At 45.7% G+C, this 24,620-nt stretch overlaps 1 protein-coding gene across 2 annotated transcripts; it reads right to left on the reverse strand.

The window, feature by feature from the left end:
• Positions 1–24,367, reverse strand: SHFL (shiftless antiviral inhibitor of ribosomal frameshifting). 2 transcript variants are annotated; one of them, XM_083185062.1, is made up of 9 exons: positions 24,211–24,367; positions 13,426–13,567; positions 12,883–12,932; positions 11,533–11,574; positions 10,460–10,486; positions 5,692–5,847; positions 1,475–1,578; positions 1,202–1,350; positions 1–730 (listed from the first exon to the last, which is right to left on the reverse strand). In XM_083185062.1, exons 1-9 carry the CDS (start codon positions 24,238–24,240, stop codon positions 510–512), a joined length of 921 nt encoding a protein of 306 aa, XP_083041188.1. In that variant the 5' UTR covers positions 24,241–24,367; the 3' UTR covers positions 1–509. The 2 variants fall into 2 exon arrangements, with proteins under 2 accessions (XP_083041188.1, XP_083041187.1); XM_083185061.1 differs by lacking the exon at positions 24,211–24,367 and adding an exon at positions 17,878–18,028.
• Between the last annotated feature and the right edge of the window lie 253 nt (positions 24,368–24,620).

Raw genomic sequence — 24,620 nt, forward strand, 5'->3', positions numbered from 1 at the left:
TTTGGTCCAAAGCTTTTATTTTTATTTTCTATAAAAATGTATTTTCCAAAACTGTGGACACCATGTTTTTTTCCGAGCATGTGGAATGTGATGCAGAAAGGTGATGAAACATTGTGGGATAATCCAGCAGCCAAATTAATCTCTCGGAGGGACAAAGAGAAGCATTTGATCAAACAATGGAAGAACAGAAGGGAAAATGCATAATGGAAGGTCCTAGAGAAGTGCTAGATAGGCGGAATATAGTAAATGATCAAGGCAGCAGAAGAAACAATGTCATCGGATGACTACATAGGCCCGAGACGCAATAAGGCACTCACTGTTTTCTTAAAAACAAAACATTTGTTTAACTTAACTCTTAACTTTAAATTGTGATTCTTGTAAACCGGCGTTACCCTCCACGGAACGTCAGTTGTAACCATGGAACGTTTGCTGGATATCGAGTTCTTCACTCCAAACCCCTGAGCAGGTGCGGACAATCCATACGGACTTTGGGCTTTTGTCGGCAGGTTCTAACTATCATCATCATCATCGCTCTCTTCTTCGTCTGTCTCCTTTATGTCGTCCAGGATGAGGTCATCAAGGTCACACTGGTCCAGGCTGCCCTGACTCAGACAGGTCGCCACGGTGGACCCCGAGCTCACGTGTAAGGCACTGGGGTGCAGCACTTTGGAACTGTGGTTTTTGGATCTGCTTTTCGGGTGGACACAATGCATGCCGGGAATGTAAGGTTCTGCGTGAAGATAAAAAGCGAGGTCAGCCTTATTGCTTTACCCAAGGTCTGTCTTACTACATCTTTCTCTTTTGGGGTGATTCAGGCCTGTTTGCTAGGCTGCGTGTATTCGCAGGATAGCTAGCAGGTAAACGTGTCTGCAGGGGTACGCCCAGCATTTGTTGTGGGCACTCCCATAACACGTGGGGCGTTCCCCTGCTCCATACCTGCCCCCCTTTACATCCACCATTGAACGAACGGCCCGGCTTCCGGGATTTGCGCATATTCGCGCATGCGCAAACCCCGACTATTGGACAGAGGAGCGATTTCGGCCCGCATGTTCCCTTTTCCTGGTAAGTTCTATAAATTTGTTCTTCCTCCCATTACCAACTTCTTTTTGTTCCAAAGTCAGATTATCAAGTAACTTAAAGACCTCATTAATAAATCCCAGTTTTCACTACTTATCCCCCCCCCCCCCTCCTTATTACTTACCTCGTCGGTTGTAACAGTCCTCTGCAAAGCAGCTGTGGGGGTTGCGGTTCCTTGGACCACTGAAGCGGCGTGGAGGCAGTATACGTAAGGGCATGACGGGAGCGTTACACGTGTAACATGGACATGCATTCCCCATCTGCGCAAAACCCCTAACGCCACAGAAACAAAATGTGCGGTTACAATGTGAGCCAATAAATAACAAAGAATAAAGGACAATAAAATATGATGTACACAGTACAGTGTAGTAGTAACAGTGCAGTAAATGTGCTTTACTTGAACATCCGGCTACAGGCCTGGCAGTGGAACTCCGCGATCCCCCACATCTTATTATAAGGGATGGGATCGTATCTTTTACAACAGCTGTGGCACCTGGAGACCTGGGGAACAAAGGGGGAAACAATGGAACTCACGTTCACCATGGCTTTCTGTACCCAACATAACTGATATATTTGCCAACAAAGCTCATGAGCTATATTTTTGTTTTTAGATATTTTATTGAAAAGCAAATATGCCTATGGATGTCTTGCATCCCCTCACTCACTGCAGGGTTTATATACGCCCATTGCAATGGTTCCTACAACTCCAGTGGTAACAGATTCTCCAATACACCTATATAATTATAGGTACCCAGCAGCATAACCACCCCCCCGCCAATGTCTACAGACCCCACTGCGGCACTCCCCCAAACTCCCCTGCTTTGTGTCACTGCGTACATATTAGGCCTGATTCACGTTGACCCACTACGCAGCATAAACTCGCTGCTTAGCGAGCCATCTAATGCCAATCGCCGGACGCACGAATGCCTGCCCCCGCCACCACATGAACATGCCCATCGCATAGCGAGTGGATGTTTAACATAAACATCTATTCGCACGGGAGCTAAATCACTTGATGGTCGCTGACCATTGAATGATTTTTTCCCGTTCGTAAATTTAAGGCGGGCTGCTGACACCGGCCCTGTCAGGCATTGGACCCATGGGAACGCCCGTCATTTTCATTTTAATGGGGACACCCATAAAATGCTCAGCGTTCCCATGCAACATTCCCTGCCCGCCTACATCCTGCCAACCCCGACTGTGGGAACGTCTCGGTGACTGTGCAAGTTGCCGAAGGTGTCCACACAGCGGCCCTGCACATGCGCATATATTTGGCTTAAACGCATGCAAAGAACAAAAACATTGGTCCCCGGTGCAAATATGCCGGGGACCGATCGTTACTGAATCAGGCCCATAGTACCTCCCAGGGCCATTCATTTTTTAACTACCCACCGCTGCCAAATGATCACTTCAGTGGAGCTGTGCTACCCCCATGTCATCACCTCTTGTCCTTCAGCATGCACAGGATCGTGTGTCAGGGGGTCCCCATCTGCCGCTGATACCCCTGCACTCTGTCACAGACCCCTATATACCTACTGAGGCCTGGAGATAATCCGTTCTGCACATGTGCACAAAGGAGTTCTCCTTTATGGTGGTGTCAGAACCCAGCTGACTGCATAGTTAATCTATATAATAAGTTGAAGAGTCTGTGTGCGTGTGTGCGTGTCCGTTGCATTGCGGACACACCGTGGCACTCAGAGCCACCAAATTCTGCAACAAGATACCTCTGTACCCGGTGGTGTGCACCTCGAAGCCGTTTTTGGGAAATTTCACTTAGAAATTTAAAAAACACCAAGTTTTAATTTGCCTTAATTGATGATCTGGGAAAAGGATCGACGATCTGGGAAACCGTTGCGAAGGAACAACTCCACACCTGATTTCATTGCTGTCATTGAGTATGAATGACACATTCTAACACTATGGTGGAGACTTTAAACAATTAGGAATAAATGAGGATATACATAGACCACACATCACACACAAATGTACACATTGTACACGTGCACACACACACAGTACACCACATACGCACACATAGTACACAACACACACATATATACGTAGCGAGCTTCACACACTTACACATTGGACAGATACACACAACAAAACACACACATAACACACCACATGCAGTACATCACAAACCCATATACACTACAACACACACCCAACAACAGTTCAACAAACACACACACTTAAACATTGTGCAGATACAGAAACACACACAAACTTTGCCAGGATAGGCACAGCACACTACACTACACACACATGTATACGTAGCGCACCTCACAAACTTACACATTCAGCAGATACACACAACACACACACACATAACACACCACTCACAGTACAACGCACACCCACATTCACTACAACAAACAGACAAAAACAGTACAATACACAGATCACACACACTTAAACATTGCACAGATACACACGGCACACACATTTATACGTAGCACACCTTACGCACTTACACATAGGGCAGATACACACAGCACACACACACACACACATAACATACCTCTAACAACACAATACACACCCAAAAAAACAGTACAACATACACAAAACACACACTTAAACATTGCACATATACACAAAGACACAACATACACATACTGTATATACATAGCACACCTCACACACTTACGCATTGGACAGATACAACCACATACACTACATCACACACACAAAAACAGTACAACACACAGAACACATACAAAATTGACGTTTATTTAACAGTCTGTACCAGCAAATAAAAACTGTACCTAATGTACCGTTTTTTCTTTTTTCCACATATCCGTCTCTCCAGTCCTCCAGCCTGTCACTGCGCTCCCCAGCCAGTTGCACTGAGAAATCTTTGTCCTGGCCAATGCACCCCTTGATCAATACAAAGTGGGTACACTGCACTCACCCTGTCAGTTGTATGTTAGGCACTGCTCTGCCTTGAGGGTGTCCCAGACTCTTTTGGTTCATAGATAATGTTTGGTCGATGGGCATGAGCGCTGCATTTATTCGTTTGAATGTTATGAGTGTAAGAATTTGAAGAATAATACTGAGATGAAGATTTGCCACGTTAAAGTGTACAATTTACTCAATAAATCGTGAAAAAAATATATGTACATAGAAGTACAACCAAGAAATAAAAGTAGGTTTAAAAAATAAATTCTAATTCAAACTGATAATTGTTTGGATGGGGTGGGTTGCCAAACAAATCTATAAGTGGAGGGGGGTATGGATATTGTGGGCATAATTGGTGTTTGGTACACCTACAGGGGGTCCCCAGTTGATGAGAAATTTTCACTACAGTATCACCGTAGGGGGAAATCCAATTGGGGTTCAGGTGGTCTTTTAGGGACCCCTTTACAATCCCATTGGTCTCTTCTCCTAAAGCCTATGGTCTCCCTCAGTGATTGACTATTATTAAGGGAGACCGTAGGCTCAAGGAGAAGAGACCTACGGGATTGTAAAGGGTTCCTAAAAGACCACCTGGACCCGAATTGGGAATCCCCTTATGGTGACACTGTGACCATGACACTGTAGTGAAAATCCCATCAAATGAGTAGCCCCTGTAGGTGTACCAAACACCAATTATGCCCACAATATCCATATCCCCCTCCACCTATAGATTTGTTTCACAACCCACCCCCATCCAAACAATTATGAGTTTGAATCAGAACTTATTTTTAATCCTACTTTCATTTCTTGATTGTACTTCTATGTACACTTATATCTTTGCATGATTTATTGAGTAAATTGTACACTTTAACATGGAAAATCTTTATCTGAGTCTTATTCTTCAACTTCTTACACTCCAAACCTTATCAATGCACCCATTGATGATTGCGATGGCTGGATCGGTGGATTGGCCCGGCGGGTGTAGGGAAGAATTTGGCCCATTGCACCCATTCCCAGTGGTGCATTGCAGTGTTGTGCGGGTAGCCTGCGTCGCGTTATGACGTCATGTGGCCAGGCCTGCGGACATGCTCCCACTCTCAGGGGCTGCCCCACTGGTAGAGATGACCGGTGCATGTGCTTTACAGATCTCCAGACCTCAGAGACTGCTGCAGGCTGGATTGGTGAGGGGAGCGGGAGTGGCAGGGAGCGTTGAATTTTTTATTAATTATGGCGCGGTAAGTAACGCCCACCCCGGTCTCCACGCACTCAGCACCTGTATTTACACATCCTAGAAACTGTACCATTGAAAGTATAGAAATGGAGGTGTGGCCACATCCCTTTCTGATTTTGTACCGATTTCTGACCCTCAGATGTTGCAGGCTATGTCATAGGTGCTAAATCTCAGGAGTGGATGTAGAATTCATCAACTCAGGATCGTTGTGTTTCAAACAACACCACCACACCTGAATTCATTGCCGTCATTGAGTATCAATGCAAACACATTCTAACATTATGGTGAAATCTACAACAAATTACAATCTTAGGTCTTTGGCACAGCATACTGTAAGATTACATTTTTCAGCAATTTTGGAAATAAAAAAACCCCAAGGTTTTCCCGGGCAACGCCGGGCGGGTCAGCTAGTGGTTAATAAGGATCCCCATATAGTCACATGGTTCATATTCTTTCCTTCCCGTTTTTGTTGATCCACCAACCTCTTTCCTCTGTGGGACCCGTCTCCACCACATCTTATCACACTCCTCGCATGCAAACTGCCGGTCGTTAGAGGGGATCTGGTTCTCAGAAGCATTGTTAAACATCTTCAAATTCTTTTCTGTGAGCGGCAAGTGCTTCATCTTCGCAGCCAGGTCCTGGGAGATAAATACAAGGCTTACGTTGTATTATTCATGAGAAATATGTGACCAAAAGCATTACTAATCTCTTACATAGGTTATAAAAATGTAATCTTAGCAAGTGTAGGATGTAGTGTTTTCTGTAGCACAGGCTGATATTCCCAAGAATAACCACTAGGGGGCCACATCGTTTGAAAGAAAGAAGGAACCTCTTCCACCTCCCTTTACTCTCTTATTATTTATTATATAGCGCACACATATTCCGCAGCGCTTTACAGAGAATATTTGAACATTCACATCAGTCCCTGCCCCAGTGGAGCTTACAATGTATATTCCCTAGACAAAAGAAAGAAGAAAAAGACTCTCTGTTTTTCGGGGCACTCTTTAGTAATTGATAGCGCAGGACAATCCCTGCGTATCCGGAATGGTCAAAAAATTTTTTTTTTTTTATATAGGATGGGAAAGGGTTACACTAGGTTTAACCTGTTGGGTACATAGATGGAGAAACAATGTCTCTGGTAGTAGAATAACCGTGAATAATTGATCTAGTTTACACAATGTACAGGCACAACGAGCGCACCAGCGCGCTCAGAGGTATTTGCACACATACTGATCCCTGCTAAGGGACAGCGGCACTGTGAACTCTCAGGCAACCGCTCATCCCAGCATCAGGGCATCACCTGTAACCTTATAACGCGGACATAGCAGCAGCTTTTTGAAAGTCTGCTTCACTAAATTAACAGTATCTGGAGATATTTACTGCGTACACACTAGGAGATATTCAATTGGTTTGCATATTTAAAACTCCTAGAAAGTCTGCTCCATTAAATCAACAGTACCTGGAGAAATTTACTGCGTATACATTGGGTGTCAATTAACCGGCTTGCATATTTAAAACTCCTATGCTGTGTCTGTATCCAGTGGCAACCTAGGTGTTAATTAATGAATCTGCATTGGTCACTGTGAACTCTCAGGGAACTGCTCATCCCAGCATCAGGGCATCACCTGTAACCTTATAACGCGGACATAGCAGCAGCTTTTTGAAAGTCTGCTTCACTAAATTAACAGTATCTGGAGATATTTACTGCGTACACACCAGGAGATATTCAATTGGTTTGCATATTTAAAACTCCTAGAAAATCTGCTCCATTAAATTAACAGTACCTGGAGATATTTACTGCGTATACATTGGGTGTCAATTAACCGGCTTGCATATTTAAAACTCCTATGCTGTGTCTGTATCCAGTGGCAACCTAGGTGTTAATTAATGAATCTGCATTGGTCACTGTGAACTCTCAGGGAACTGCTCATCCCAGCATCAGGGCATCACCTGTAACCTTATAACGCGGACATAGCAGCAGCTTTTTGAAAGTCTGCTTCACTAAATCAATAGTACCTGGAGATATTTACTGCGTACACACTAGGAGATATTCAATTGGTTTGCATATTTAAAACTCCTAGAAAGTCTGCTCCATTAAATCAACAGTACCTGGAGAAATTTACTGCGTATACATTGGGTGTTAATTAACCGGCTTGCATAATTTAAACTCCTATGCTGTGTCTGTATCCAGTGGCAACCTAGGTGTTAATTAATGAATCTGCATGTATAAACCCCTATGTTATGTTTTCTCTTGAGTAACAAACAGCTATAAACGCTGTACCCAAGAGTCTTTGGCCCACTGTGATCATACCATTTGTTTCAACTTGCTATAAAATTGTATCCAGCTGTTACCCACATGTAGCGCATTTAAACGCTCAAAAAATACACTGTTTCTGTGATCTCCAACGTTTAAACGTCTATGCTGTGTCTGTATCCAGTGGCAACCTAGGTGCTAATTAATGAATCTGCATATATAAACTCCTATGTTGCGTTTTCTCTTGAGTAACAAACAGCTATAAACGCTGTACACAAGAGCCTTTGACTCACTGTGATCATACCATTTGTCTTAATCTGCTATAAAATTGTATCTAGCAGTAACTCATATGTAGCGCATCTAAACGCTTTAAAAATACAATGTTTCTGTGACCTCCAACGTTTAATTGCAGTGTATCACCCGGAACAGTATTTGGACTGTCTGGGCAAATGTTATCTCAGAAGTGTAGTTGTATCCATGAACCCATGTCAGAAGGTAAACTGTACTACTCCGGGGTAATATGGATACAGTCATAATTATTATGCAGCACAAGTAAACGCTTCTTTCCCTGTTATCTCCAGCATATAACTACAGCCGCATAGCTTATATTTTATACGCACACTGTATTAAGACAGTTTCGATCTATAATTAGATTCATAACCACTCCATGTAGACAACAGCCAGTTACATAAAATACCCAAAGAACAAGTGGTTCTCTAATCTATATACTTACCTGTAACTCATTTTCGAGTTTCTCATTTACTTACTCCTTTCTGTCTTGGCTGGTCTCTAAACTGTAGGCAGCACTCACCCCCCACCTCTGTGGTCAGCCACAAGGGGAGGACAGCAACGTGCCACACCAGCACTTTCTTTCATCTATTTTTTCAGGGTCGCTTACCCAGTCTCTACCCCTCAGTATCTCCCTGTACTGGAAAATCTCTTTTCAACAGGGAGACGCGGGAGAGAATTGGACAACAGCACCCTTATCTATTGGCTCCCTATTTAGGAACCCCCCTGCTGTGCACACAGGCCCGCTCACCCGCAATACCCTAAAGGGCCCACCTAATTTAAACTGGTGGCAGCCTGCCAGGCATGTTCGAAAACATTTTCTGAGGAAGGGAGACCTCCTCGGATAACATGTATTAATTTCCAGTCTGGATATAAGGTATATAAAGCTGGGCAGCAGCCGCCTGTCACGCAAGGGCCCATACAGAGCCAATCACCACTTTTTCGAGACCTGGAGGGGAGGTGCTCCCCCACAATACCGAGAAAGCCCACACGATCTATATTGGTGGTAGCTGACCACAGGATTCGAGGGACCTGCCAGTCAGGAAGGGTGACCTTCTGTGAACTGACCAGATCCCACTACCTGTCTGTTGAAGGTATATAAAGTCGGTTTGGGAACACCTCACATCACCCCCACAGGAATCCTCAGATCACCCACTTATTCTTGCATCTTTCTTCCTTCATCAGAACCCTACCTCTTAGATTCCTAGGGATAGCTTACAATTAGCTGGCCATCCTAGGCTGAGATCCACCAGAATCCAGCTTACGGGCTGCACTAGTGGGACACCAACAGATTAGCGGATACCAGAATTTGGGTGAACATAAAGAAGCACCCTTATAGTATCGATTAAACTGATATCCCAGATCTGTATTTGGCGAAACTTCACTACTGACGGGATATTTATATTCATATTTGTATAAGGATTGACAAACGGTGTACGTATCTGCCCTCTGTGGCAATCACTAAGTATCTCACGACGGAAATTGTTAAATACCGTATCGTGCACCGCTTTTCTTCTTCCTTTTTTATGTTATTTATGTATGTGTGTCTAGTTCAAGTTACATGTTTGTCCAGTAATCTTTTTTAAGTAATACATTATTAAAAGTTATATTTTAAGAAACCCATTTTTCACTAGGAGAATGAGGGGAATTCCTCATGAACTCCCCCAGCCTCCTGTACATTGTGTAAACTAGATCAATTATTCACGGTTATTCTACTACCAGAGACATTGTTTCTCCATCTATGTACCCAACAGGTTAAACCTAGTGTAACCCTTTCCCATCCTATATAAAAAAAAAAAAAAAAAAAATTTTTTGACCATTCCGGATACGCAGGGATTGTCCTGCGCTATCAATTACTAAAGAGTGCCCCGAAAAACAGAGAGTCTTTTTCTTCTTTCTTTTGTCTAACTATAACCACTCTCTTGGGTGCACCTCCACGTCTCCAAATTAAAGGAAAACGTTCCGACAACACATCCTATATTGTGGAACATCTATCTACCTTAAGGTCAAGGTATATACCTAGTTACTAAACCTTACTGTAAATCCCAACCTGTGCACCGGTCGCCATTTCCACTTCCCCTTTTCCCTTCTAAAAGCAATGTATATTCCCTACCACATGTACACAGACATCCTAGGGTTAATTTGTTAGGAGCAAATTAACCTACCAGTAAATTTTTGGATTGTGGGAGGAAACCGGAGTACCCGGAGAAAACCCACGCAAGTACGGGGAGAATATACAAACTCCACACATTTAGAGCCATGGTGGGAATTGAACCCATGACCTCAGCGCTTATGAGGCTAACCATTACACCATCCGTACTGCCAAATGTAGATTTTCCTGAATTTAATGTTGGGTTTGGGGACATATTCCCCCATCCCTGGACTAGTGCCTGGTGATCACACTGACTTCTAAGCAGTAACTTTTATGTGGGCACCCTCTTGAAAACGAAGATGAAGTCATCTTTGTAGACGTCAGGGCTGGACAGACAGAGGTCCCTGCTCCCAGGCTGGCCGGAAGTGATGCTGTTTTTGACTCCCCAATCCCACATTTCAGAGGACGATGAATGGAGGTCAAGTCCCAAACGTTGTCAGTCTGCTGCCTCATCAACTATTCCTGTCTTACAACATGTTAATTGTGCACTAATAAAATCTCTCTACTGTTTGTTCATGTTAATGACGTCTGGCTGTTGCGCAGTTATGAGTCCTACCTTTATATCTTTGTCTGTAGTCAGATTCTGCAAAGAAAGACAAACAGATCATTATACCATATGGAGACAATAAAAACATAAAGAAAGCAATAATCTAGCAACATAAAGGTAAGATTAGAAAGCGCAATATGCTGAGTGGGTATAACATCATAGTGTTGGGGTAGTCAGCATGCAGCCCTCAAGCTGCTGTGAAACTACACATCCCAGCATGCTCTGACACGGTTTTAGAATGCCCTAATAGAAAAACCAGAGACAGGGCTTGCTGGAATGTGTAGTTCCATGGCAGCTGGAGTGCCATATGTTGAATAGCCTTGCCATGGTCCTCGCAATTCATAAGGCATATATTGAATAACTCCAGAAAAAAAGCCACTATCTTGAATGTACAGACAAATCTGCCGATACATCCTTGCGGCATAGCGGGAAGCAGGTGATCGCCCACTCCCGCTATGTCATTGAAGTGAATGGGAGCCGGTGTACGCATGCGATTGCTTAATTCGCATTGCGGTCCGGCTACAGTAACCTGCTGTACGCAGCAACAATAAAGTGGGACTCATCTATAAGAGATGGGACCCAGACCCAAATATAGGGGTAGATTTATTAAACTCGGTGAAGTGATTAAGGGGGACATTTACTAAAGGAAATTTGTAAAAAAAATAGGTGTATTTGTATCCAGAAATACACTTATTTTTGCCATTTACTATCCCGAAAATAAGGCAATTCATATTCGTATTGATAGCACATAAATACGAATACGAATTGCCATATTTTCGGGATAGTAAATGTAAAAAATAAGTGTATTAAAAAATAAGTGTATTTCTGGATACAAATACACCTATTTTTTTACAAATTTCCTTTAGTAAATTTCCCCCAATGTCTGGTTTGTATCACCGGCCAATCAGCTCCTACCTGTCATTTTTCTGAAGTTAGGAGCTGATTGGCCGGTGATAAAAACCAGACACTATCACTTCACTGAGCTTAATAAATCTGCCCATCAGTCACAAACAAACAGCACAACTTTATAGACAACATCACACCGAGCACATTACTACAAGACATATAACTGTCACTATTACCTTTGGTACTTCTCCATCCTTCTTCAGCTTGTTGATTACATTCTGAAAGATGGGAAACAAATGACCTGCAGTGTGACAGTGACTGGCCAGCAATGCCCTATATTACCTGCCCCCACCCGTTAGACCATGACCCCTTCCTGGAAATGCTGCCATCCTGAGGCACCAACTAATTCACAGGGTGGTTAATCTGTCCATTAATCAATAAGTCACCTTGGAGGATATCACAGTGATTGGGGATTTGTTCTAGGTTACTGCACATTTTCTACTACTTTATACTATAATAGTAACTCACACAACAGTAAACAATTCCTATATAGTCATAATCATTTAAGGGTAAATTTACTGGTATGCTCAATAGGACAACCACTATTGATCAACAGGCGGTAAGTCGACACCCTAAAAAGGTAAGAATTGCTTAAGTCAACAGGGACAAAAAGGTTGACACAAGCAATAGGCCAACATATGAAAGATCGACATGAAAAAGGTTGACATGAGTTTTTCACATTTTTCCCCAGAACAGGTGTTTTTTTATACTTAACTATTCATGTGGACATAGAATGAGAATATAACAGCATCCATGTCGACATAGACACCTAAAAAAAAAAACAGTGAAAAATGTCGACCCTTTTCATGTCAACCTTTTCTATGTCAACTTATTGCTTGTGTCAACCTTTTGTCCATTTCGACCTAAGCCATGTCGACCAATTTTAAGGTGTTAGCCTATGGTCTGTTGACCAATAGTGGTCCAGCTATTGAGTGTCGACCTTAATTGGGTCACCCCTATGACCAATACCCTATTTATAGATTGTAAGCCTGCGAGCAGGGCCCTCCTACCTTTGACTGTCTGTAAATACCCAGTTTGCTGTATCGCTGTCTCCTATTGTAAAGCGCAACGGAATATGCTGCGCTATATAAGAAACTGATAATAAATAAATAATACTAAAGCTTCTAGAAATAAAAATAGATGAAAAAGTGATGTTGCCCATGGTAACCATCTGTCTGTCATTTTTTAGGATACAATTAGGGTGACCAACTCATCCCTTTAATCTGGGACACATATTAATTACACAGGTTCTGTGGCAGTTTAAAACCAGGTGAAATGGAGTCTTGAGGTGTAGCAGTTTAAAACCAGATGAAAGCCAGCCACAGAACCTGTGTAATTAATATGTGTCCAGGATTAAAGGGATGAGTTGGTCACCCTAGATACAATAGAGAAATGATGGACAGAATCTGATTGGTTGCTATGGGCAAAATCACCTTTTTTTAACCCCTAAGTCATAAACCAATCACTAGTATAACACTTGACTCTAACATCGGGGCATGCGTACCGGTAAGTGCTACAAGTCTTACCATCGCCACCCTGTCCTGATGAAGCCCATTCCTTTCCTCCGGATCAATGTCTGCAGTATAAACAGAGACATCAGTGTGGGATACATGTAAAGCACTGTACAGTGTGGTAAGGCATGCAATAGCTCATGGGATCTAGACAAAGTGAACACAAACGCTCCAGGTAATAGGGAGGCAGAATAACCATTCAATTGTTTTTTGGGCGCACTGCACTTGACGGAGCAATTCAATTGTTGCTCCATTTATGCGCAAATACTGCGGGAGCCCGTTCTATCTGCTAGCCTCCTGAGGAAACGTATGGCAGCCGCCTGAATCCGTCTGCGGGGACAAGGGGCGTTGGCACCTGTTCTTGGGCGGGGACAGTGTTGTATGCCCCGGCCGACCTGTGTGGATATGGGCGCCAGCCCAAGCCCATCAGTGGATATAGTGAGGTGGCCGCCCTAGCCCATCTGTGGGGACAGGATGCGCTGATCTCTTTAATGTGACAGATGGAGGTAATCATGTAAGGGAATGCCAAGTAGCATGGCGCTGCCAGGTGGTACTCACCATTAAGGTCGTCCTTGCACAGGATAATGTATCTACACACTTGGTCATGCTTGTTGGCAAATCTTCTCATCAGCAGCACCGCGGTCTCTACTGGGACAAAGCCATGAAACTTCTCTCTAAATCGGCGGACGCTCTTCTCCAGCTGTGGAAGACCAATGGGAAATGGTGAGGACACTGCATTGCTGGGTATTTTCTACTGTATAATATATGGCGCAGGCCAAGCACAGCAGCGGCACATCGCCAAGTTCGCCTCCATAATGGCTAAAATACATAGGGCACTATCATTACTAAAATAAATCACACATGTCAATGATACAGGTTCTGTGGCCAAGCAGGCAACAATCCAGATGGTAACAGAACATGTGTAATTTATATGTGTCAGTGAGGGTGCACTACTGGGAATGTCACCGCTTCCAAGTACTGTAGTGTGGCAACTATGTGTAAAATCTAAAATAACTTGCCAAGACCGCTCCCTCTCCTGGCAGAGATTACTAATATTAAAAATATGGTACTTGTGTAGTTTCACGGCGGCAGTTACGCCGTCAGCATAGTGTTCCTGTCACAATCAGCGTAGTGTTCCCGCGGCCAGCGTAGTTAGCATAGTACGTCAGAATTAGCGCAGTGTTCCCACGGCCGCTTAAGCACCCCTGGCTACGTTATCACCATAGGCTGCCGCCGTGAAACTACACAAGTAACTGCATCTCTGTCCCCGGCGTCCCTGGCAAGCCTACTCAGCGCCACTCTCAAACCGCCAGCGCTTTATCTGTTTCAGACACAGGAGCTTCTCAGACGCTCCAGCAATGAGACGCTCCTGCGTCTGAGTAGCTATTACGGCAGGGTACAGCAACCCTGCCTACAGGGTTAGGGGTTCTGTAGCACGAGGGGATGCGTTACGCGTCCACCCGACCTTTTCATACCCCCACTATCCACGTCCGCGTGTAGTTGATTGTATATAGTGTGGTGAGCGCAGCGAGCCACCGAGCCCCAAGCGTGGCGTGCGCACGTGGATTACCTTACATGTAATGCACATCCACTCGCCACGCTTCGGGCTCGGTGGCTCGCTGCGCTCGCCACACTATATACAATGAACTCCACACCGACGTGGATAGTGGTGGTATGAAAAGGTCGGGTGGACGCGTAACGCATCCCCTCGTAGGGCTACCTGCGCTCACCATGCTTCAGGCTGCCATGGATAGTGATGGTTTGAAAAGGCGCTACAGAACCCCGAACCCTGTAGGCAGGGCTGCTGTACCCTGCCGTAATAGCTACTCAGACGCAGGAGCGTCTCATTGCTGGAGCGTCTGAGAAGCTCCTGTGTCTGAAACAGATGGAGCGCCTCTCCGTCGGCGCCAGAAGGATCCCCTCTCCGACAAAGAGAGGGGATCATGCTGGTGCCGGCGGTGTGAGAGAGGTGCGGAGTAGGCTTGCCGGGGACAGAGATGCCATTCCCGGCAACAGTACGGTAGTTACTTGTGTAGTTTCACAGTGGCAGCTTTCGCTGATAACGTAGCTTACGCTGCCGCCGTGAAACTATACAATTAAGGTAGCCGTTGGGCTACGCTAACAGCATAGCTTCAAACGTAGCGGAAGCTGCCGCCGTGAAACTACACAAGTACCAATATTATTAATAAGCTCATAACTGTCAAGTTAGACTGGGTTTGAAGATTTACAGTTAGGAGCTGAATGGCTGGTGATAAAGTACAAGCCATTTTATCACTTCACCAGGCTTAATAAATCTGCCCCTCTGTGCCAGGAGAGGGAGTGGTTATGCTATGCTAAAGGGGATGACCTCATCACACTGCGACAAGCCACACCCCCACATTATTGGCTTAATATTGTTTTACACACCAAAGTACCCCAACAAATTATATTATTAACTAAAATATAAATGTGGTAATAACAATAATAAAACAACCTACAGAAAGTGGAGCTAAAATGTATATAATTGCTACAAAGTGCAACAAGGACAGCGGTTTATACAACAAAGAGATTATAGGGGACGGCCAGATCGGTGATGTCACTGAACTGCACAAGCGGTTAAATCTTTAGACTTCCTGCGCAGTGTTTAAGGGGTTAATGGCATAAGGAATCAGTCGTGGTGTTTGCCTTGGCTGTCCTCTGTATCTCTTGTGCCAGAGCAGGAATGTGTTTACACTGAGTCAAGGACACTGCAAGAGAGGAATCGCAACACAGTCTGTGGGAGATACAAACAGTGTGGGCTCTGCGCACTAATGATCGCCTGGTGCCGTCTCCGCAGAGATACCTCACACGCTGCACTCTACAGGAACACTGAATATCAGCAAGTTAATGTCACGATTCTGTGCAAAACGAAGCAGTCTGAAGGGATGATCCACAGTTTATTGATATGATTGGCATACATTATGGCCCTTATTCAGATCTGATCGCAGTACAAATTTGTTTGGAAAATGGGCAAAACCATGTGTACTGCAGGTGGGGCAGATGTAACATGTGCAGAGAGAGTTAAATTTGGGTGGGGTGTGTTGAAACTGAAATCTATATTGCAGTGTAAAAATAATGCAGCAAGTATTTACCCTGCACAGAAACAAAATAACTCACACAAATCTAACTCTCTTTGCATGTTACATCTGCCCCACCTGCAGTGCACATGGTTTTGCACAGTTTCCAAACAAATTTGGACTGCGATCAGATCTGAATAAAGGCCCATGTTTGTGTGTGTTTAAGCAAAACTTGTTGTTTTCATTATACAAAGAGTTGGAGTTTTAATGCTGAATGTGTGTGCCTGGATTAGTAAAAGCAATACTCACAAGTGATTATATACATACTAGTAAGCCCACTCAAAGCTAATGCTTCGAAAGCTAGTAGATGTAGTTTCGCTTGCTGCCAACTGATGGCAGTGTTTTGGAGACACATGGGCCAGATTCTCTAAGCTTCAAAAGTGATAAACTGGAGAGTGATAAACAACCAGCCAATCAGGTCCTGTCTGACATTTTTTTAAACACAGGCTGTGACATGGCAGGTAGGAGCTGATTGGCTGGCTGTTTATCACTCTTCAGTTTATCACTTTTGAAGCTTAGAGAATCTGGCCCATGGACACTAGACATATGTATTAGAGATAGGGGGTCATTCAGACAGGCGGGGTTCAGTTAAGCCGACGCTCCGCTAGGCTGAAATCCCGCAATGTGCTCGCTGTGTGAATGAATGTGGACAGCTACACATTCGCAGCCAAGCGGATACGTCCAAACCCCATCGTAACAGGTCACCGTCAACTGATTTTGACACTGAGCACCGGTCATCGCAGGCTCAGATGACTTGTGCCCAGATTCAGAGAGTTACTCGGCAGTGCGATGGAAAATGGCATATCTGTCCTGGAGCTGACGTCATACCCTCCCCTAAAACGCTCAGGCACGCATGTGCAGGCCCCGGCAGAAGGGGGAACGGCCAGCATTTTATGTTCTACTCCATAAAAACGCTGGGCGTATTTTATTTATTTATTAGCAGTTTCTTATATAGCGCACATAGATTCCGCAGCGCTGTACGGACAATATTTGAACACTCACATCAGTCCCTGAACCAGTGGAGCTTACAATCTATATTCCCTACCACATGTACACACCCAGACATTCTAGGGTTAATTTTGTTGGGAGCCAATTAGCCTATCAGTATATTTTTGGATTGTGGGAGTAAACCGGAGAAAAAGTTATTTATTTTCTCTTTATTTTGGCCGCATGCGAGGGGGTGTGTACTCAAACACATCCGCTTGCATGCTAGAGCGGGTGGTGATGGGGGGGATGCGGTCATTTGGTCTACTGCATTATGGTAGAAAGTCATTAGGTCGAATCCATTAGGTCGACATGCTAAAAGGTCGACATGACTCTAGGTCGACATGGGAAAAGGTCGACATGATTCTAGTTCGAAAGGTCATTAGTTCGACAGGTCATTAGTTCGAAAAGGTCATTAGTTCGACATTGTCTATGTCGACCTTCACAAGGTCGACATGGAGTTTTTCACTGTTTTTTGAGCCAACATGTGCCGACAGGCGGTATTTCATGCCCTACCATCCACTAGGGCGTGGTGGGAGAATAAAATAGTGTGCCAAGCGTAGCGAGGCACCGTGCCCGACGCATAGCGAGCGCAGCGAGCGATGCGAGGGGATGCAGTGCACTTTAAACTGTGTCCATGTCGACTGTGTTGACATTCAGGTAAAAAAACAGTGAAAAACCCCATGTCGACCTTGTGAATGTCGACATAGACAATGTCGAACTAATGACCTTGTCGAACTAATGACCTGTCGAACTAATGACCTTTCGACCTAGAATCATGTCGACCTTTTCCCATGTCGACCTAGAATCATGTCGACCTTTTAGCATGTCGACCTAATGACTTTCTACCATAATGCAATAGACCAAATGATCCCAACCCGTGATGGGGTGGGCGGCTTGGGCATTTGGTGGAGCGACGGGTGGTCCTGACCTGTTTGCGAGGCTGCGAGGGTTCTGCGTCCATCTCGGAATAGTCCAACTGTAGTCCTCGTGATAACCACTTGCTATGGGATGAGGCAGCCGTGGACTCTGGCTTGTACACATCAGTCAGGGCTACCCAGCCAATGTGATGAAGGCATATAAAGTGGTTTCACAATCACCAAATCAAAGTCCTTCATTTAACCCATTAGAAAAGTCACAGCATGACCTGTAGACAGGACGGCGCAGAGATATCCAAGGGGCAGATTCAATTGGCTATTGGTTCCAGACAGGGAATTCTCTTTTTGTTGTAACTGTACCCTTGTGTAGGTGCATCAGCGCGCCGGGATTTAGGGAGGAGCGCTCAAACCTATAAGAAAATAAGGTGAACGAAGGAAGAGGGGGGGTGGGGTATTTTTAGGGCTCTTTATTGCGGAACGGATTGGCACAAAGCCATATAAGCCATACATTTTTGATGATATAACCTCTATCAATCTGGAGGCGGAGAGGTTGAAATGATCCGATTCTAATGCAATCCTGTCACTCCGCCCACTTCCCATTAAACCACAGCAAATTGCCATAAGGGAACGGGGCTTTGCTTTCTCTCTTTTATCAGGTGGGTTTCTGGGTACTTAGTAACCCCCTCTATGTGAGCTTCTGCCCAAGCAGTTTTGGCGGGTCACATCGGGTATCTCTGATACTCATTACACACTGAGAATACAGAAAACCAGGAAAAACAGCAGAACTCTGAGGTGTGACTCGCCTTTTAGTGCATCCCACCGACCTTGAGGTAAAACATTTGTCAGACCCACAGACATTTTAGCTGACAAGCTGAAACCCATCAGGTAAATATGTACTAAGCCCTAAAAAGGAATACACTTGAGAGTGATAAATCACCAACCAATGAGCTCCTTACTGTCTTTTTTCAAACCCAGCCTGTAACATGGGAGCTGATTGGCTGGTGCTTTATCACTGTACATTGTATCACTTTTCAAGCTTAGGACATCTGGCCCATATACTGGTAGATATTTCACAGTGTACGGCCATATCTGACACTCTCCCCATTCCTCCTCTCTGAAGGAACAGGGGAAAAATTGGCAGCACATACACTATCAGATGTGGCTGACCAATTATTGGATCTTTCGGACAATTTCCACATGTTTATCAGTCTGACAGACACCACACTTGGACACTCCTGCGTCTGTTTTTGGATTCCAATAATGACAGAATGCAGCAGAGTTTTTAGGAATAAAAATAACCCTATACTTGCAGGAGGGTGAGCAATGGTCAGGGCCAGGCATAAAACAGGAACAGAAGTGATTACAGGCGGAGAGCATGAGTCACAGGCACATGTGTGCATACAACACCACAGGACAGGAAAAGATGGAAGATGGCTTATGTGATACACTAGTTACAAGCCCGTCAATATGATGGACACCAAGGCCGGATAATGGGGGGGGGGTTGTGTGTGTGTGTATAGGTGTGTGCCACCAGCGCACCATAGAGGGGAGGAGCAACAGTGGCCTTGTATATAGTCTCCGCTCAGCTACCAGCCAGTCTGGAGGTAGAGAAGGCCATTAGCCACCAGCTGCTGGCTGCAAGAGACCGGGCACACAGACTAGTGTGGGAGGGGTGAGCACAGGACCCCGCCCCTTGGCCAGCGCCCACTATATATAAAGCAGCCCAGCCGGTTATCCACCGCCTCCCCACTCATCTGCAGTCCCAGGACCGACCCCTCCTCCTCCTGGTCACCACACAGTTCTAAGTGGTCACACATGTCTCTGGTGCCTCAGCTCTGAGCCCTGTGCCTCCACTCTGAGCACGGTTCTGCATCTATTTTCTGGTTACTGTTGTCACTTGTTGCCAAGTGGGGCACTATATATAGGAGTACAGAGTGTATATAGGGGCAGTACACATATGGGGCACTATATAGAGGAGTACAGAGGTGCAGTGTGTATATAGGGGCAGTATATGGTGGGGGGGGGTGCAGTGTACATAGTGGTGTGTCCTGGACGAAACTCTGTTGGGTGCCCTCAGGTGTGACCATGGAGGTGAGGAGCAGCACTAGCCTTTTCTATACATAGATTGTGCTATTGACCTTTATTAATATTCCGCTGTGACTCCCGCTGTCTATAGATCAGATCTCACTTGCAACTATACTGCTACCATCTGTGTACGAACAGCTCCTTCTAGACCAGCTCTCTTACTACATCATCAGCCATTTCCCATGCTTCAGCTCACCTCTGTAACCAGGGTTCACGGAAAGGTTTCAGGAGCCCATACCTGTATGCCCTGCATCACCTGCACCAGCCAATGCTACAGCTCAAATGTGGGGGTGCAGAAATAGTAGGGGGACATCAGCTTAAGTGTTGAGTGTGAGGCTTCCTACTGCTGCCCTTCTGTGCCTGGCACATTGCTGTGAGCACCACACTAAGGGCCCGATTCAGACCTGCTCACTAGGCTGAATTTTATAGGAGCCTAGCGAGCGGGTTAACGCTGCCCAGATGAATGCACGCCTCCCATCCCACCGCCTATTGAATCCCATTGCTATGCTGAGTGCGGATGTGTACACTTACTCATCCACTCGCAACCGCCCCCACAGAGAAAATTTCTGGGGAATACCGGTGTTCCCCAGGACCCGTACATCGCTTCTATGGGCGCGCCCACGCCCATGAAACACTGTGTATCCACCTCGCAAGGCACCCTGCCTGTCAATCAGGTAGAGAGCACCTGAAGGCACTTGCTGCGGGGGTCTACACACCACCATCGACAGAGAGGCGGAATTTGCTGCTCCCTTGGACAAGTGAGACCTGTGTATGGAGCTTTACAGACTATCAGGGACACAGAGGAGCGGCAGCCAATCAGCACAAGGCAGGGATCGTATAGGGCACCTCATATTTATAATTGTCAGCGAATGAGGAAGTGGGTGTTTCATTCAAACCCCAAAGCCGTCTGCATTCCCTGCAGGGATAGGCCGACAGACGGCATTATAATAAAACATTCCTAACATAAATAGACACAAGCAGATAACAGGACACTAGCCCGACCTTTCCTGTATATAGAGTACAAAACAAAACCAAACAAAAAGAAATCCCACAACACACCTGGCCAGGAGAAGCTGCTGGCTGCTCCATTATGACAGGCATGCCTGACTGGGATGCCACAAGAAGCAAGTGCCAAAGGGATCGCACATAACACTGGCAGTCATCCACAGGAATGCCCCCTTATCCACCCTGTGGCCTATGCCTTGCTGCTGCTCTGTGCAGGAGCCCAAGAATTAAGGTCAGGGGCTGTAATCAGTGATCCCACTCAGCAACAAAATGTGTGGGTCCCGGGGAACCCTGACTTTATAAAGCTAGGGGGGTCCCATCACGTATTATGCTTTTGAGTTCCCCATACAGCATCACTTACACATGTAATGTGTATCCGCGTCTCCTCGCGGGCTTCACAGGTATCCGCATCCGCTCGCCACGCTTCGGGCTCGCTGCGCTCGCCACACTTTATAAAATCAACTCCACGCCGACGTGGATAGTGGGGGTATGAAAAGGTCGGAGGACGAGCCCCGCCGCCCCTCGCAGGCTCGCCATGCTTCGGGTTGGCGTCAATGTTGGGGTGGCGTTAACAATGGGGGGGCATTTGAAACATGAGCGGGGGTTTGCTATTAAAATGGGGGGTTTGGGGGCTTTTTACATTGATTCCAATGTAAAAATCGGGTCGATCGCATGCGATTTGGTTGGCATGTGATGCGATCGACGCGATTTCTCCGACCCGATCAATACAATGAAAATCGCGGGCGCCGTGCTAGGAAACAAGAACCCGATTGTGTATTGTTTTTGCTGTTTCTAGGACTGTTACAGTCAAGGTCGTCAGGAAACGCGTGCAGAACTGCCGGATTACTAAATAGCATAGGATCCAGGCTTTTAGAGGCCCCACAACAACAGATACATAATACATAATACATACAACATAATAATATTGATTTGTTCTTGAAAGAACATCACAATCCAGCTTTCTCAAATTGTTTCCAAAAGAGGGGGGGGGGGGGGGGAATCAACTCAGGAGGCCAGATGTACTAAGCTTTAAAAAGTGATAAATGACCAACCAATCAGCTTCTAATACCCCTTTCACATCGCACTTATATTCCGGTTTATAGCCGGGCTGTTGCTGGGTGGACTCCAGTCGGGTTGTGTTGTGAAAGCACCAAATTTCGACCAACCCAGCAATTCTAACCAGGGTTCAGTGAGAAAGGCTCTGACTCGGTTTACTGATGTAAAAGTGGTATTACTGTCATTTTTTCAAACCCAATCGCAAACATGACAGTTAGGAGCTGATTGGTTGGTGCTTTGGGGTAGATGTATGAAGCAGTGATAAAAGAGGTGAGCCATATTATGCAAATTATATATGTTACTTCAGTGCTGATTGGTAGACATGGGACACTTCTCCTCCCTTATCTCTGGGAGCCTCCACAGGGTTTAATCAGGCAATGGTGTGTGGCCATAAGACAGGATGGCCTTGGAACAGTACCAGCCTTACCTATCCTCGGCTGAAGACCATGATCTGCTCAGGTGTGGTATAGGGTTCCGACAGTCGGGATCCTGACAGTCATTAGCCCAACGCCGGTATCCCCACTGCCCGGACTCAGACAGAAAGAGAGCGCAACAAAGCCCCTTGCGGGCTCGCTGCACTCGCCACCTATTCTATTCTCCCTCTATGGGGGTCGTGGACCCCCACGAGGGAAAATAGCGGGTGGCCGTCGGGCATCTGTCTGTCAGCGTTTTGACAGTCGGGAACCGACTGTTGGGACCGCGTCCGCGACCCCTCTGCTCAGTCTCACAGCAATGTGTGGGGATAGACGCTACGTCTCCCCTAGTGCTGTGGTAACTGTTCTGCCACTTACGAACCACTTACGAACAGTAGACTAGCAAGACAAATCAGAGTAACCCACACTCCACTTTGTTCGCAAACCAGAGAGCAACTCGGAATTGGGCCCTCAGTCCGAACTGCACTGTGTATGCGTCCCAATGGGACACCAATTAAAACTGCTTTGGCGGAGATAGTGACAGTCAGTGGGAGGACCTGGAGGCACCCAACCAGGTGCAGGCATGGGGCCAGATGCACTAAGCATCAAAAGTGATAAAATGGAGAGTGATAAACAACCAACCAATCAGCTCCTGCCTGACATTTTCCAAACACAGTCTGTGACATGGCAGGTAGGAGATGATTGGCTGGCTGTTTATCACTCTCCATTTTATCAATTTTGAAGCTTAGTGCATCTGGCCCATGGTGCGATCAGTGACGCCACCCAAAGGGCGAGATGTACTAAGCCTTGAAAAGTGATAAAATAGAGAGTCATTAACCACCAGCCAATCAGCTCCTACCTGTTATTCTTCAAACGCAGCTTGTGACATGGCAGTTAGGAGCTGATTGACTGTTGTTTTATCACTCTCCATTTTATCAGTTTTTAAGCTTAGTACAATCTATCCCAAAAACACAGTTGCACCGACACATGCGTCCACGCTGAGACAATGGAATGTCACCAGCCATTGGCTAATGGTGTGTACACAAAGGGGCGATATGCCGTGCTATGCGAGTCCCAATGCGATCAGATCGGGACTTGCATCACACTGCATGCATGGAGGGGCACAATTTAGACTATATAGTGCAGATCTGCACTATATAGTCTTGGCTGCCCTCTCTATTTCACTGCCAATTTGCGCTCACACGGCAGCGCGCATCGGCAGCGCATCGGGCTCGCAAGCCCTAAAAAAGCATGCAATCTGCATGCGATATGGCTTCCGATGTTCACTATATCGGCAACATCAGAAGCCATATCGCCCCGTGTGTACACACTATAAGTGCAATCTTCGATGTTGCAGCCGATGGAGCAACGATGATGCAGTTTAGTACGTGCGCCAACTTAATACTTACACCGCCAGTAACCTATTACACTCCATTAAGAATAGGATGTGAGCACTCTAGTGTAAATGAAGTATCATATTACACTGGCAATCCTTATAAGTAAAGACACAATAATATTATTTGCGTGGCTGCCAACTTGGTGATTTCATTTCCAGGCATGATGCAGCTAATCACATGATGTCTGTCTGGACAGCCTGGGCATGGGGGTACCACAAGTCCCAGCAACACACCGTATGCCAGGGATAAAATAATTTCTACTAATGTCCCGGAGAAGTAATGACATAGTAATAATGGTGCATTCTGCACTACAGGAGGAGAAGCCAGTGCTGTGACATACGGAGCCCAGCACATGTATGTATGTATGCATGCAAGCACGTGTTATTACTGCAAGTTCTAGTGGGAAGGATCGCCGCAACATGTCACTCACCTCCAGCTCCTCTGCGGGGTTCCCCTGCATGATCGCGGCTCCCCGAGGAGGTTTGGAACCCTCCGGATCGGCCGCTGCTCTGGTTCTGGCAGATTATTATTCCGGGTCCGCCCACCAGAGGAGGAGAGTACGGTACAATGCGCGGATATTACTGTTTATATGGTGTAGTATCTCTTAACCCACCTTGCACTGCCTGGGAGATACTGAGTTATCCACTATGTATACTATATAAAATTAATAATAATAATAATAATTACAATAGTATACCCTGTATCGGCAGTTGATTGAGAACATCAAGTACCAGGTTGCCGGGTATGCTGAGACTTGCAGTTCCATAGCAGCTGCCTACTTTTCTCTCCCCCTGGTTCTGATCCGGAGTGGCACGCAAACCACGGATCTGGTGGATTGCA

This window comes from Crinia signifera, chromosome 4 (genome assembly GCF_055691185.1).
Source record: "Crinia signifera chromosome 4, ASM5569118v1, whole genome shotgun sequence".
NCBI classification, from domain to species: Eukaryota; Metazoa; Chordata; class Amphibia; order Anura; family Myobatrachidae; genus Crinia; species Crinia signifera.

Excerpts from the sequence above, each read along its gene's own strand:
- SHFL (XM_083185061.1), bottom strand. The coding sequence starts at position 17,910 with ATGGACGCAGAACCCTCGCAGCCTCGCAAACAG. Across the intron at positions 11,575-12,882 it reads ATCAGGACAGGGTGGCGATG|AATGTAATCAACAAGCTGAA; the intron begins GTAAGACTTGTA and ends CCCATCTTTCAG. Across the intron at positions 1,351-1,474 it reads GCCTGTAGCCGGATGTTCAA|GGGTTTTGCGCAGATGGGGA; the intron begins GTAAAGCACATT and ends CTGTGGCGTTAG.